The sequence below is a fragment of the Arvicola amphibius genome, chromosome 1 (assembly GCF_903992535.2).
Source record: "Arvicola amphibius chromosome 1, mArvAmp1.2, whole genome shotgun sequence".
NCBI lineage: Eukaryota > Metazoa > Chordata > Mammalia > Rodentia > Cricetidae > Arvicola > Arvicola amphibius.
In genome coordinates, this window is record NC_052047.1 from 47242298 (window position 1) to 47259720 (window position 17423).

Here is a 17423-nt window from a genome sequence, read left to right on the forward strand (position 1 = left end):
AGCCGTGTCATTAGCAAGTTCACCTCACGCTTCAGTGAGGCCTAGTCTCCTTTCATCTAATCAATGGGAAGGATGGGTGAGACTGACTGATGTTCAAGAGGATTACACTTTTCTCAGCATCTTCAATTCCTCGATCCCGACACTGCTGACTCAGATGCTAACTTAGTAAAATATAAGTCAGCATTAACACTGAATCCAAGTGATAACATACTCCTTCGGGATTTTACTTAATGGGAAAATAAAAATGTGAGTTTGTATTTTTTTTTTTAAACTACAGAACTAAAGGGGGAAAAACCCCTAGAATTAGACAAAGTTGTAGAATTGCAATTCTGGTGCCAAAGAAACTAACCAACGGGCGCAAAGGCATATTTAGAGTCACTTATCTTCATTTCCCTTAAAATTATCCACCCTAATATTGGTAGAGCTCTTCTCTGGGTCAGTGGAGCTGCTAAACAAGCTCTCTATTTCCCACCAAAATGCACAACTGGCCTTGCACAGCATTCTTCAGCAGAGAAGCACTCCTGTTTTCCTTAGAAAAGAACTGGCCAGTGTGAACTAAAGTACCCAGAAAAGGGTCCCACCCCTGTCACCAGGCTGCCTGACTGAGTAGAATGCAAAGACTGTGGAGAGCTGGGATGTCAGTGCACATTCAGGGCCAAATTCTCTTGGGCTATCTTCAGTTTCCTCAACAGCCACTCACTGCCCACCAGTGCCTGACTTAAGAGTCCTATAACTATTATGTAACACCTGCTAGAACGTTATTATTACAGCACTAGATTTCACCAATCCAATAGCTAAGAATGTCATCAGACAGCAGTATAACCTTTCCTGTAGCCCACTAACCATGAAGTTTTTTTTTTGACTTATGACTTTTTGTTATATAGCTGTAAAACTGACAAATCATATTCACACCAGAACACAGCATTTGAGGCAACCTTAATCTGTGTTCCTGAACCATGACCACTGATGCTTGGCTCTAGAATTAAGAACTGTTTTCTGCTAAACAGTACACATATACACAAAATTTCATTATTTAAAAACCTGAACCTGACAAGTTTGAGGTCAGTCTGGTCTACAGAGCTAGTTCCAGGAGAGCCAAGGCTATACAGAGAAACCCTACTTCAAATATACATACATACCTACACACATACCCAAACCTGAATTTCTAGTGCCAACTTCATGAACAAAGGGCATTTAGCTTGAGTTGGTTATTCACATCGACTTCTGTTTAGTTACAAATCAGTGGTCAAGTTTCACATGTCACTTAAAACAAAATAGGGCTCGGGTTGTAGCTCTTTAGAGATCCTGCTTACTGTGAGAAAGGCCTGGGATTCTACCCTACCATCCCACCACCCCAGACTGCAGACACCTGGGACAGCTGAATAATAATTATAACAGGAGGATGTATAGATCCTAAATACTGTTTACACTAGTCATAATTATCAATTCAATAGCTTTATTTTCTTTTCAGCTCAGAGATCAAGGAAGAAACTTCCTGATTATCTCCTATCCTGTAAAGCACTAAAGAGGGCCTTAGCGCCTTACACACACAAAGTAAGTCAATAGGGTTCCTCCTGTATTGTGAAGTAGCACGTTGACCTTGGAAGCATTAACAGAACACATGATTCAAAATATATGGGAGAGTAGTTACTATAAACATCAAAATTTTTTTGTTTTGTTTTGGTTTTGTTGCGGGGGATCAAAAGCTAAGATTCTTCAAGTGTTTAACAGGGGTATGGACCGACTACATCATAGTAAATAACAGAAGGTAAAAACAGGCTGCTGCAGTAAAAAGCAGTCGTTAAAATGCTTACAATAACTTGATAAGCCACAGCAGTCCGTATTTAATTATACATTTATATTTTCCTATTTTGCTCATGTCACTTTATTTGTCACACATTCTAAGATTTCTTCCACTTTTTTCAACCCAGTCTCCAAACTTTTTAATAACTTCTGCTATAGTTAGGCATCCTCCCTAACCACAAAGTTTGGTACCAGCTCCCAAGCATGTTATCTTTACTCATAAATGCTTCACAGAAAATGCTGTCTGAAAGACAGTGCTTTAGAATTCCTGGAATCAAGTAAAACAACAGGGATGAGGTTCAGGTTCTGTTCACTGCCTTGCCCCGCCCTGTGATAACTGCAGCTGAGTGAATTATGTTGAACGAGGATGTGACCAAGTGGTAGACCATGTGCACTTTATGCATGAAACCCTGGGTTTGAGCTCTAACACCAATTTAAAAAACAAAACAAAAAACAAACTAACAAGAAATTCTTAAGCCAAACACAATGAGATATATGAATTTTCATAAAAAAGAACACAGAAATAACATTCACTAGTTACCTTTACAGGTAATTTCTATAGTGGTCACTTATGTTTGAGCATGAAAGAGTTTTTTTTTTTTTTTTTGGTTTTTCGAGACAGGGTTTCCCTGTAGTTTCTAGAGCCTGTCCTGGAACTAGCTCTTGTAGACCAGGCTGGTCTCGAACTCAGAGATCCGCCTGCCTCTGCCTCCCGAGTGCTGGGATTAAAGGCGTGCGCCACCACCGCCCGGCTATGAAAGAGATTTTTATTTCTTTTTTTTAAATGGACCTTGCAAGGTAGCTCAGGAATTCTTGGGCTCAAGTAACCATCTTGACTTGGCCTCTAAAGCAGGTGGGTCTATAGATGTACACTGCTGCCATTCGCAGTTTATGCGGTGGGTAAACTTACTTAACTATCAGGTATAGATAGGGTTAAGTTGGGAGCTCTTTACAATGGTTCCGAAGCTCAACTTAACCTGACCTCAAGATACATTTACAGTTATAATTTTTTAGCCTTTACTTATGTATTATTATCTGTGCAACTATATGCTTGCCTGCCTGCCTACCTAACTACTACAGCAGTGGAAACTGAACTCAGAGCCCTGTGTGTGCCAGCACACCCTCTATCACTAAACTGTATCCCTAGACCTCATAAAAAAAAGATGTGTGTGCGTGCACATGTGTGTGTGTAAGCCACATATGTAAGGTAGCCATAGAGGCCAGAAGAGGATGCCAGTTCCCCTTAGAGCCAGTGCAGACACTGTTCAGTTGAACTTCGAGGTACACTGTAAGATCAGCAAGTGCTCTTACCTGCTGAGCCATCACTCCAGCCCCAGCCCTAGACTTTCCTGAATCAGAGTCAAAGTTACTCGCACAGGCACTTGCACTCACCTTGTAACCCAGAGAAGCTTTGAACTTGTCATCCTCCTGCCTCAGCAGGAGTACTTTGCTTACAAAATTACAAGATTACAGAATTGTGTCACAACTGCCTCTTTTTAAAATGGCACCAAGGGGAGGGGAGGTTGCAGTTGTTTATCAAATTACACATTATCCCCAAAGGAAAACTGCTTTGCAAATGAGCTAATGTGCCACCTCAGTGGAACACAGTCCCAAAGAAAACATTTTCTAAATTTTCTAAAATTAGGGATGTGCCCAGATAGTCTTCGCTAAATTTTTGACTTGAACATGTCACAGTTCACTGTTTATCCCCTTTAAGAAGTCTTCTCTTCATTTTCTTCAATGAAAATAAGCCCAGTAATAAATATAGCCTCAGATATAAATATAATATAAATATAAGTACCTATTTGCTCAAAAATCCCCAGTAATCTTACCGTTTTTCATTTCCATACGACTTCTGCGCAACTTTTGCGTGAAGAATGAGTACTGTTTGATCCCCTCGTTCTTTTAAATAATTTCGCATAGCTTCTCTGAAATCAAATATAAATATTATTATTGTTGGGATAGTATTTCTGACAAAATCTTTCACTATATCTGTGATGAGAGGAATGCTCATGAACATTTTTTTTAAATAAGCAAACGAAACAGAAACAAAAACATGACCTACCTTAAAGAACGCTGTGTAAAGGATAATACATACCCACGTTCACTCTGCATTTTGGTTGTTAAAATTAAGATTGACAGCTGAATGTGGTGGTGCACACCTTTAGTCCCAGCACTTCGGAGGCAGATGCAGGCAGGTAGATCTTTTTGAGTTTGAGGCCAGCCTGCTCTACAAAATGAGTTCCAGTACAGCCAAGGCTATTATTACACAAAAAAACTATGTGTTCTAGAAACACACCCCCCCCCCGCCAAATGAAAATTTACACTGCTATAGCTTACCTTGATCGTCTAGCTTTACACTTGAGTTACAACAAAACATCAAATCACCCAAATTGCTATTGCCTGATCCCAAACTAACAGTCCCATGTAAGGATTTAGAAAGGCCTGTCACCTATACACAAACATATACAATTGCCCAAAGGATGTTGTTAAAAGTATTGATTCATAGAAACTAATTGAAATTGCTGTAAATTGTATTAAACTTTAAAAGAATTCAATATTACATCAAATTAAAACTGTAACATGCTTATTAAGCAAAGGTTTATAAAAACATCAATGTACATTAATTCACTTAATCATCCTACCAAGCTAAGTGCCACACAGAGGAAAAAACCAAACCAAACCAAACCAAACAAAAAAACCTCTGGGTTTAAGCAGAAGTTCAATTCTTGAATAGTTTTACACATTACAAAATTAAAAGTCGCTGGGCAGTGATGACATATACTTTAAACCTAGTACTCTGGGAGGCCAAGGCCCGCAGATATCTGAGTTCTAGGCCAGGCTGGCTGTGATGGTTTGAAGAAAAGTGGCCCCCAAAGGGAGTGGCACTATTAGGAGGTGTGGCCTTATGGAAAGAAGTGTGTCATTGTGGGGATGGACAGGTTTTTAGGTCTCCTATGATCAAGATACAGCCCAGTATCTCAGACCACTTCCAGTTTCCTGCAAGTCCCCAGCTCTGTCTCCAGCACCATGTCCACCTGCATGCCACCACGTTGCACCATTGGTGTGGGATTCCCCTCTGTATGCTGTGATTACCATTAATGAATAAAGAAAACTGGCTTGGCCTGATAGGGTACAACAGAGCTAGGCAGGGAAAACTAAACTGAATGCTGGGAGGAAGGAGTTAGAGAGAACCTATGTAGCCCCACTGGAGACAGATGCTGGGAATTTTACCCAGTAAGCCACAACCACATGGCGATAAATAGATTACTAGAAATGGGTTAAATTAAGATATAAGTGTTAGCCAATAAGAAGCTAGAGATAATGGCCAAGCAGTGTTTTAAATAATATAGTTTCTGTGTGATTATTTTGGGTCTGAGCTGCCAGGCAGCCGGGAAACAAACAAGCGGCCCTTTACAACACACCATAAGGATAATGGACTAAACCTCTGAAAATGTAATTGCCCCCCCCCCCAATTTTCCTTTATAAGAGTTGCCATAAGAAGCCCTAACTAAGACACTGGTCTACAGAGCTAGTTCTAGGACAGACAGGGCTATAGAGAGAAACCCTGTCTCAAAAAACAAAACAAATAAAGTCAGGAAAATCAAATATTCTTACTTAATTTTAATTATTCTACTTACATTCCAAACAGATGGATACCCAAATGATAATACTAAGCTGTCAACTGTCAAAAGTTATTAAATGTAGGGAATTATATATTTCTGTCACTTGCATATGAAATTGCCTGGATATGCCACCGAGCCTCACCCAGCTTTTATTTTCATATCTGAAAAGAGGAGCTAACACAACCCACTTAGCTCTGGGTGGCTAAAGGGGTCAAATGAGATAACCTTAATGATGTATTCTTACTGAGAAAAAAATCTTTTAGATTGCAAGGCATGGCAAGTGATACCACAGTGTAGGCAAAGAGAATGGATCTCTATTGCTGAAACATGGTGTCTACCTAGGTCAAGGAGTAGGGGAATCAAAGATCATGCACTGAAGTAAGCCCTTAAATGACCAGGGGCTGGACAAGCTGGCCATAGCAAGGGATTAAAGATGTTGCAATTGCAGGTGACTGATAGTTCAGAGAGTAAGACTGGGGGGGGAGGGGGCGGCAAAAAATAAAACAAGGGGGCTGGAAATGTGGCTCAGTGATTAAAACCTTTGCAAGAGGGTTGGATTCCCAGAATTCATTTAAATGCCAGGTAAGTATGATAACCCACCTAGAATTCCAACCTTGAAGGCAGAACCAAGAGATCCTTGGAGTAAGACCAGTCATACTAGCAAGTTTGAGGTTTGATTAAAGGACCCTGGCCTAAACGAATAAAGTGGAAGACTGAGGAAGATTTCCTAACATACATGAAAAAAGGCAAAAACATAAACAAACAAAACAAGATAAAAACATAAAGTCAAGACAAAGCCAACATCTTATCAAAATTTGTACAAACGTTTCAAGCAGGAAACTTGAAAAGCAGCTATATTCTTGGAAAGTTTTGACTACAAGTCTATTTTCCCAAACTATTAATTTGGGAATTCTATTAATTCTATTAATATTTACAGTCTCAGTTATATCACAATGGTTATTTGCTAATGCTTATGAGGCTGTGGTTTCCTATCTTCTCAGACAGACTATAAAAGCTTCAAGTAAAAGAACTTGAGAGGTACAGATTCTTTCTACAAAGATATCATTGTTAAAAGCCTGACACTGAGCTGGGCGGTAGTGGCCCACACCTTTTTAATACCAGCATTAGGGAGGCAGAAGCAGGTGGATCTCTGTGAGTTCGAGGCCAGCCTGGTCTACAAGAACTAGTTCCAGGACAGCTAGGACTGTTACACAGAGAAAAAGACAAACACTGAGCAGTGAGGCTGCGCTAGTTAATTTTCTAAGCAAGTATTAATAATATAACCAACAACCTTGAGGATGATATATGACCAAGCACATCTTAGAAATGAGGAAAAGTTGAGTAACTTTCCTGAATTGATACAGAAGAGTCAGGACTCAAAGCTGGGTAGTTTAGCTACCTCAAAGACAAAGCTGTACTATTTACAGGTAGTAAACTGGCTAAGAAATAGCTTTTGCTATGAAACAGAACAGGGTCTGAATCTTTACTTTGCCACTTAATGAATCTGAGGTTTTTCTCCTCTGTGAAGCTACTGGAAGAAGGGAAAACATACCTCAAAGTAAGTTAACTCCTTACTGACAAGCAATTCATATAAGCAAGTTACAGATATCAGTACTGTTTTCTTTTTTAAAAGCCATTCCAAGCTCTTAACTATACAGGCTGCAGGAGAGAATCAGGATGGGGACTTCCACAAAAGCTTTGCAGGCATGGTGGATAAAGGACTTAGGAGTGTTGTGTTACTGAGCATTTTATCAAACTTGAACAGAATTATTTCTGATAGCACACCTATCCATCTTTTCATCTAGGACGTACTAAGAGCTCCTGCATCTAGGCGCTTGGCATTGTACAACTGTTTAGTACTAAAAGCGACTATTAGTACCTCGGTGTTATGGCTGCATGAGGCAGCTTAAGTTTTTCTTTTTTCCCTTCATTGAGTACTTAGAACACAAACAGAATAGTAACTAGAGTCTAGTAGTAATCATTAGTAACAGTTGTCTGCAACAGGGATTTGCCAAACAGCTTTCACAAAAACAACAACAATAATAATAAATAAAATATGTCAGTTACTTTTTGTCAACTTGACACAAACTTAGCCATGCCTAGAAAGAGGGAACCTCAAATTTAGGAAAGGCCTCATTAGACTGGTCTGAGGGAATGTCTGTGGGGTATTTTATTAATCCTTCAGAGTTCAGATCATGTGGGTGGGCCAGGCTGTGTAAGAAAAGTAGCTCAGTAAGTCATGAGAAGCAAGTCAGTTCCTCCATGGTCTCTGCTTCATTTCCTGTCGCCAGGTTTCTGCCTTGAGCTCCTGCCCTAACTTCCTAAACATGTAAAATAAAACAAATCTTTCTTTCCCAAGTTGCTTGTCATGGTGTTCACCACAGCAACAGAAAAGAGTATTGAGTATTAAAATGTACTAACTGAATGTTAATCATTAATATTAATGCTATCTGGCAATTAATGCTTAGTAACTTATTTTCTGTAAATTAAGCCATTTAAAAAAGTGATGGTGTACTCCAAAGAAACACACATAGTAAAATCCACACATAGTTCACCAAATATAGCAGGGATTCTATCTTGCACTACTGACATCCTAGACACCTCAGCTGTGCAGACTTAGGCCCTGCATTTAAGGATGCTTAAAGACACCACATCTGCCTTCTTCTACTCAGCAGATGCCAATAAAAGATCTCCTAATACTCACAAAGACTGAGGTAGAGGGTGGGGAATGAGGCTGTCACCTAGGCTGAAAACCACAAGTCAAAAATATTCCAATAAAAGGTTACCTACCACCTACTGTCTTTTAGGGAGAAAAGGAGGTCAAGTCAACTGAAAACCTTGCTACAGGAGCTCAAGACCAGAATCAGTCTACTTGTATCTAGGTCTGCTTTCTGCAATTTTACCAGTACACCTTCATTGAGATCTCAAAATACTAGTACTCATCAACTCTTTAAGAAGACGAGAATTTCCACAGCTTATTAAAACACTGACTGTAATTGTCCCCTTTAGTCTCTTCCTAAGTGTGTGCATGCAGGAAAAACAGCACATGAGGATGCAGTAGTATCCTTAGGTTCAGGAATCCACTGGGGGGAGGGGGTCTTGGAATCATCCTCATGGATAAGAGGGGATGGATTATTCTTCATTTAAAAACAAACTCTGGAGTGAGTGAAGGATCTGGGAAGAATCAGGTAGGGAAAATGATCAAAATACATTCTATGTACACATGAAATTCTTGAAAAATAAAAACATTTAAATGAAAGAACTATCTGCTGAAGGCCAGTACATGGTCTATGAAATTTTCACCAAGAGCACTTAAAAGTTTGCTGATCTATTAAGCAATAAAACAATTAAACATTTCAAAACAGAAGTCACAAAACAATGTATGTGTATGTGTGTCTATACACACACACACACACGAGATATATACCTTAAATCAGCAAATTATATTATATACTTGACAATAACCTTAACAACTTTTTTGTTTTTTCTGTTGTTCTCAAAATTGGACTTGAAGAAAGAAAAGTTGAGATTGTACTGATCCAAGATGGGTACCTCGAGCTCCATTTTGCACTCACAAAATGAAGCTCCCTACTATTTTTCTTTAATGAATACAGTGTTCTGCTCCATGTATGCCTGCAGGCCAGAAGAGGGCAACAGATCTCATTAGAGATGGTTGCGGGGAACACATTGGAATGTTGTATTTGGAAAGACCTATATTAATGTTCTGAGTCATGGTCATTTATATTTTATAACTTTATATATTCATAAATTTATATATGTATAACTTGTCTGTTATTCCTTCAAAGTGAGAGCTGTTTCATCCAGCCACACACGGCATATTTATCAAGTTTATAATCACATTTGTACAAGATTGTCTTACTAGGAGAAAGAATGGATTAAAACATCCTACGATGTAAAAATATAAAAGAGTAGCATCTTACTATGTAAAAATATAGAGAAAGTGAAGGAAATGACTCAGTAAATAGAGACTGCCTTGCAAGCCTAACAAAAGATTAACCTACTCCTGAAAGCTGTCCTCTCATCTCCAGACATGTGCCACTGATGCATGACATCCCCTTCCCAATAACAAACTAAATAGACAAAGAGAATAGTGACTACTAAGAAACTGTTCAAAACAGGTATCGACTTAGCTTGAGTCAACAAAAATACACAGTTTGTATGTCTCACACATAGGATTTTTAAGAACAGAGCAATGTTACTGTAAGAGCAAAAGGAGATAGGCTCTCTAAAAAGTATTAAATAAAAACAAAAGATATTCTGAGCAAGAGAATAACAAACAGTCATTCTAACAATTACATAACTTTTAAAATCATGGCAAATCGTACAAAGGAGACCCTCTGTTAAACTCTAGCAAGAATGAGTTAGCAGCTACTAGTCTGCAGCTATAGGAGGAAAAACTAGCAAAACTATCTCTGAAAGAATTGTGTAGCTTTCTATCCCTGGGACCCTCCTAAGGAAGGTGAGAAGATACTCCTTTCTCAAGTTGACTTCTCACTTCCACAAGTACAGTGTAACATATGCATGCACACACACAAGCACATACGCACGTACACACACACACACACACACACACACACACACAGTAAATTTAATTCTTAAAAAGGCAAATTTAGTCATGCTGAATAGTGCCATAGTCCTTAACTCCATTTATTTATGCTTTTAATTAAAAATTTAAATTTTATAGGAAGAACTCCCCCGTCGCCAATGAGAGATTCTCCCACCAAAACTGTTTACATTGGTAAACAAAAGAACAGCCCAGGATAGGCTTAGGAAGTTCCTTATAAGAGAAGACATGGCCCCCACATTATACTCTTTATACCCAGTGGAGACAACTCCTTAAAATATTTTTACCCAAATAAGACACTGTTTTCCTAAAGCAGAATTACTTCAAAGGAGAAACAAAAAAAATACAATTTCCAAGTATCAGATGGCTCTAATTTTAGTATAGAAATTAACAACAAGCCGGGCGGCGGTGGCGCACGCCTTTAATCCCAGCACTCGGGAGGCAGAGGCAGGCGGATCTCTGTGAGTTCGAGACCAGCCTGGTCTACAAGAGCTAGTTCCAGGACAGGCTCCAAAGCTACAGAGAAACCCTGTCTCGAAAAACCAAAAAAAAAAAAAAAAAAAAAAAAAAAAAAAAAAAAAAGAAAGAAATTAACAACAAAAAACCCAATTCCAAGTTTGTACTCAATATAAACTAATTTACCACAGAATTGGTTACTGGTTTTCAATTTGCATTTGCCATTAGAGGGTTTTGCTAAGTTTGTATCAGCAATGAAGATATCTGCAGTTTGTTTGTTTTTAAGAGAAATAAAGCTTAGTGGAATTCTCCCACAGCAGATATGCTTCTCTCCCAGGATATCTTAATATGTAAAAAGGTTACTAAAATGTCAAAAGTTTTACTGAGATCTAATCGGCATACCTTATGGTGGTGTTAGCCTGAGTGCGCCACACCACCACCACCACCACCAGAAATTCTCAGTTCCCCAAAGTCGTCCTTCAGAGTCTGAAATCCTTTCTGCTCTTCCCCAGTTAGAAAGAACAACTCATCTGTATTCTGTCAGTAAGGGCAGCCTGCATTTTCTAGAACTTTTTTCTTTAAAAGATTTATTTATTTATTATGTATACAGTGTTCTGTCTGCATCTACACCTGCAGGCCAGAACTGGGTGCCAGATCTTAATGTCTGTGCCAGCAGCACAGACATTAAGGGCAACATTGAATAAATGGGACCTCCTGAAGCTGAACAGCTTCTGTAAAGCAAAGAACACTGTCACTAAGACAAAAAGGCAGCCTACTGACTGGGAAAAGATCTTCACCAACCCCGCAACAGACAAAGGTCTGATCTCCAAAATATATATGGAACTCGAGAGACTAGACTTTAAAATGCTAATTAACCTAATTTAAAAATGGAGCACTGAACTGAACAGAGAATTCTCAACAGAAGAAGTCCGAATGGCCAAAAGACACTTAAGGGCATGCTCAACCTCCTTAGCAATCAGGGAAATGCAAATCAAAACAACGTTGAGATACCATCTTACACCTGTCAGATTGGCTAAAATCAAAACACCAATGATAGCCTTTGCTGGAGAGGATGTGGAGTTAAGGGGTACACTCATCCATTGCTGGTGGGAATGCAAACTTATGCAACCGCTTTGGAAAGCAGTGTGGAGGTTTCTCAGGAAATATGGGATCAACCTACCCCAGGACCTAGCAATCCCACTCTTGGGAATTTACCCAAGAGATGCCCAATCATATTACAAAAGCATTTGTTCAACTATGTTTATAGCAACATTATTTGTAATAGCCAGAACCTGGAAACAACCTAGATGCCCTTCAGTGGAAGAATGGATGAAGAAAGTGTGGAATATATACGTATTAGAGTACTACTCGGCAGTAAAAAACAATGACATCTTGAATTTTGCATGCAAATGGATGGAAATAGAAAACACCATCCTGAGTGAGGTAACCCAGGCCCAAAAAGATGAACATGGGATGTACTCACTCATAATTGGTTTTTAGCCATAAATAAAGGACATCGAGCCTATAATTCGTAAAAAATCCTAGAGAAGCTATATAAGAAGGTGAACCCAAAGAAAAACATATAGTTATCCTCCTGGATATTGGAAGTAGACAAGATTGCCGGACAAAAAAATGGGAACACGGGGGTGGGGTGGGATGGGGAGAGAAAAGTGTGAAGTGGAGGATGGGAAGAGCTTGGGGGAATAGGATGGTTGGGATATAGGAAGGGTGGATATGGGAACAAGGAATTATATATCTTAATTAAGGGAGCCATTCTAGGGTTGGCAGAGACTTGACTCTAGAGGGGTTCCCAGGTGTCCAGGAAGACGCCCCCAGCTAGTTTCTTGGGCAGCTGAGGAGAGGGTGCCAGAAATGTCCATATCCTATTGCCATACTCATGAATATCTTGCATATCACCATAGAACCTCCACCTGGCATTGGATGGAGAAAATGACAGAGCCCCACACAGGAGCACCGGACTGAGCTCCCAAGGTCCTGATGAGGAGCAAAAGGAGGGAGATCATGAGCAAGGAAGTCAGGAATGTGAGGAGTGCATTTACCCATTGAGACGGTGGGACAGATCTAACGGGAGACCACCAAGTCCAGTTGGAATGGGACTGATGGAACAGGGGACCAAACCGGACTCTCTGAGTGTGGCTGACGGTGGAGGAGGACTGAGAAACCAAGGACAACGGTGATGAGCATGAACTCTACAGCATGGACGGGCTCAACTGTGAGCCTTGTCAGTTTGGTTGCTCACCTTCCTGGACTTAGGGGGTGCTGGGAGGACCTTGGACTTAACATAGTGAAGGGAACCCTGATGGCTCTTTGACCTGGAGAGGGGTGGAGTGGGGGTATGGGTGGAAGGGAGGGGAGGGAAGGGGGAGGAGGAGGGGAGGAGATGGAAATTTTTAATAAAAAAATGAGAGAAAAAAAGATTTATTTATTTATTTATTATGTATACAGTGTTCTGTCTGCATCTACACCTGCAGGCCAGAACTGGGTGCCAGATCTTATTATGGATGGTTGTGAGCCACCATGTGGTTGCTGGGAATTGAACTCAGGACCTCTGGAAGAGCAGTTAGTGCTCTTACAAGACCTCTGAGCCATCTAGCCTGTAGTGAGGAGCTGCGGGCAGCATTCCTGCTGCCCGGATCCCAGCCACCTGGCTAGCTTATGCCCCAAAATAACAACACACAAACTGTATTCATTTAAACACTGCCTTGCCCATTAGTTCCAGCCTCTTACTGTCTAATTCTCACATCTTGATTAACCCATTCTAATATCTGTGTAGCACCACGAAGTGGTGTCTTACCAGGAAAGATTCAGCATGCCTGACCTGGTGGCTGACTTCATGGCGACTGTCTCAGAGAGGAGAGGCATGGAGTCAGACTAACTTCCCTTCTTCCCAGCATTCTGTTCTGTCTACTCCACCCACCTAAATCCTGCCCTATCAAAAAGCCAAGGCAGTTTCTTTATTAACCAATGAGAGTCCTCCATCACTAGCCCAATGTTCATCATTCTTAAATACAATTTCCTTTCCCTTCCTCCCTTTTTCCTTCTTTCCTTCCTTCTTTCTTGAGACAGGGCCTCACTATAAAGCCTTGGCTGGTGTGGGACTTAGGTGATTGGCCTTGCCTTAGTTTGGCCTTGAACTCACAGAGATCTGGCTGCCTCTGCCTCCTGAGTACAATATGGAATAAAAGTGTGCACCACAGTGTACGGCCCACAATTGTTTTTAATAAATATGTTAATAGTAGTAATTATTTGGTAATAAACAGCCTTAACAGTCATCACTGTGAACCAGAAGGATGTGGCTAGAACTCCGAAGTCTACAGTGACATGATGCATTATGAAGATGAAAGGATGCAGAGCAATAATGAAATGGGGCCCAGTTTAGGTTCAAAAGAAAACACACATACACACACAAACACCTCTGTCTTAAAAGATTAATTAGAAGGAAGAAAAGGCCAACACTGGGTCTAAGACCACTGGGTTTCCTTATTTATCAACCCAATAAATTTTTTATGAGTTTTAAATTAATTCTTTGAAATATGATTGAGAAATTAAGTTACATAGCTAAAACACTGTATATCATGAACATTAGTGAATCTTAGGTTTTCTTTAAAATGGGAAAAAGAAATATTCATTTCAAAAAGCATCTATGCAATCTCTCAACTCTCGCCTTAAATATCAAAGTGTGATTGGTAAAACACAGCTGCAGCTGTTATTTTCACAATCTATTACATAGGTTTCTAAAAAGACTTCACCTTTTCATTTTTAAAGTATATTCTTTTAGTCTTATTTTTCTCCCCTTAAGAGAGAAGGAAGTAGAGGGGTGGAAATAAGATCAAGATGTAATTACCAATATCTGGATGATTTCTAAGAGCTATTCATATTAGTGTTTAAAATGACAGAATCTCCAAACACAATGTTTAAATGCTAGTATAATGCTTACCTAGTGAGTCGCTTAGGTGGAGGCCGCTCACCAAACTTCCTGGAAAACAATTAAAGAAATAAAGTAAATAAGCTGTCTGATAGATACCACAGTAAGTTATAAGGCACCAGAAAGTGTCCCTTATGACTTAACAATCTCGATGAACAGTGAATAGAGAAATCCCAACTATCATCTGTGCCCAGAAATAACAAACACACAATACAAGGTTCTTAAAAACAATAGCAGTCAGTGGGGCCAGAGAGATTAGCAAAGCAGTTAAAACTCTTACTGCTCTTGCAGAAGACATGATTCAATACCTAGCACCTACACATCAGCTCACAATCAACAGTAAGTCTAGTTCCAGGGAGTCCAAAGTCTTCTGACCTCCTTAGCTACCAGGCATAAATGTGGTACTAATACATATGTGCAGGCAAACACTCATACACATATAATAAATCTAAAGACAAAACAAAAAACTAATGGCACACTTTACAAATCTACTGAGTCATGATCAAATGAGGTCAACATCAAACTTTAGAAGCATCTTACAGAAAAACAACTCAGACCTGAGGTGAAATGGATTAAAGCACCTGCTACCAAGCCTGATGGGCTGAGTTCAATCCCTGGAACCCACATAGTGGAAAGAGAGAACCAAGTCATAAGCTGTACATTAGAACTCCAAGATTTCGTAAATAGAATTATTTTTGTTGATTACTACTCATGAATTACAGCTACAGAGTATAAGGCAAAAATATGCTCCTGGATTCTTTTCCACAGAGGATTTTTTTTAAACCAAAGATTGTAATCAAATGCACCATTATGTCATGTCGGTGCAATAAATGGGAGCTGATTCAGACAGGGCACGCTGCAAAAACCACAAAGTTTATATAGCTTACAGAAACAAGTGAGAAATTACCAAAGTCTACTGATATATTAAAATAGTAAAAACTTTATAAATAGAAAAAATGGGGAATAAAATAAAATATTTTAATAACCACCGTGTACCAAATCTAATATTCTAAACCAGCAAGTACTCTTCGGGATCTAACAAAAGTTAATTATATGATAAAGTAGTAAGAGAATCACTGCACTAAAAATTCTAATTCTAATTTTATTCCTAGGTACAATGTAATTCTGCCGAAACTAGATTAACAAGTAAATATCAGTCAGAGTACTTAACCCACCCCTTCTATAAATACTCACTAGATCATGTCAATGACAATATCAATATAGCATGCTAATATAACATCACGCCTGCTCCCCATAAGAAATGTGAAAAAAGATCATGCAATACAATTGCCTGCTGAATAATCAGTAACTATATTCTAAATTTTATCCTTACACTTATAAGTATATACCCACAGATAAGCATATAGCATCTCTCACCATAGAGACTATCACAGAAAACCATATCACAGATTGTAGGGAACCTAGTCCTGAAGGACACATCTATGTCACAGCTCCTCTATCTATGGTTCAAAGATCATTTCAGAAAATGGGGCAGAAAGATTTTTTAAGAGTCAGACACCAGGAAGCCTTCTGTGAAAGTCTCTCACAGAAATGGATGCATAAACAAGGCCTAAATAATGACAATATCAAGACATGACAACACCAAAGGGGGGAAATCTTATGGGATCACACTCCTAGAGAAGGAACCACAAGCAACTGATGACTGTTGATTGGGAGAATTAGCTTCTCCCAGGGGCTGAGACTCCTAACTGGTTGTCCAGTGCAAAGTGTCAGGCCCTGAAAACATATATTCACAATCAACAAAAACAACTCAGAAGGTTGCATTTATATACTTGCACACGTATTTACATTATAGACATACATACATACATACATTCATACATACATGTGTAGAGATGTGTATGTATGTGTGTAAACCATAAATAATCAGGGAAATTTGAGTCTGCTAATTTGAGAGTGAGGAAGGGGACAAGGAAGAAGTTGGAGGGAGAGGAATTGGGAGGGTAGGGAAGTGATATAATTATATCTTAACTAAAAATATATTTTATGGGCAGCAGTGGTTTAACACACCTCGAATCCCAGCATTCAGGAGGCAGAGGAAGGAGGATCTCTGAGCTGAAGGCCAGAGAGAAGGAGAATTCCAGGACAGTCAAGGCTACTAAGAGATACCCTGTTTTGAAAAACCAACCAACCAACCAACCAACCAACCAACCAAACAAACAAACAAACAAACAAAAAAGGAGCCTGATGGGCCTGGTAACATTTTACACAAAAAACACACATCATTCAACCTTGCTGTTATGCTTGGTATAAAATAAAGATCCAATCATAGTTGCATGCAACCATGATCTTCTTTAATGGATATGCCACTGCTGCATTTATTGGAGAGGGTTTTCTGAAAAAATCCAATAAAATATATAACAGTTCACATTTCTAACTCTGAAGTTCACACGTACCCGCTTCTCATGTAGCCCAAGCTACATGATATACTCCGGAAGACTCCACTAGAGAACACTGATTTTTCCTCTCCCAGGAGATATCACTTACAAATAGCTTCTTGTTTAGGGACAAGAAGCTTCTTCTAGATGGTAATTAACACAGTGACTCACAAATTAGACAATGTGCAGCACTCAACCCTAAATGCAATGTCTTTATGAACTCCCTCCCCTCAAAGCTCAGGGATCTACGCCAAAGAGGAGGAATTATTGTAAAAACATAGACGATAACTCAAAGGAAAAAAGTCTCTTCCATACATAAAAGAACTGACTCATATACAACCTTGCAGAGTTGACAGCAGGCATAAGATTTGTATAACGTTAAGCCACACAAAACCCAAGGGGGTTGGGCACGAAGTGCTAAGTTTTTCTTGTATAGCCTCCAATCCTTTAGAATTTCTAATAGAGAAACCTGTAAACCCATTCCATTTGCACATACTTCCTTTCTGCTGAGAGAGGTAAGAAGTTTCCTCCCACACCAGATCCCCTTCTTTCTATATTCACCAATGTTTTAAGGTAATGTACAACCACAAATGTACAAAAAGGGTAAA

The 17423-nt window shown here is 39.4% G+C and overlaps 1 protein-coding gene across 2 annotated transcripts in view; it reads right to left on the minus strand.

Moving 5' to 3' along the window:
* The window catches only part of Rbpj (recombination signal binding protein for immunoglobulin kappa J region), a 74034-nt gene that overhangs the window by 21355 nt on the left and 35256 nt on the right, over nt 1–17423 (minus strand). For both annotated transcript variants that reach the window (XM_038340175.1, XM_038340166.1), the window contains exons 2-3: nt 14429–14467; nt 3636–3731 (exon numbers count right to left, since the gene is read on the minus strand). In XM_038340175.1, the coding sequence (XP_038196103.1) occupies nt 3636–3724 (89 nt within the window). In that variant the 5' untranslated portion in view covers nt 3725–3731; nt 14429–14467. The remainder of the gene's footprint in view (nt 1–3635; nt 3732–14428; nt 14468–17423) is intronic.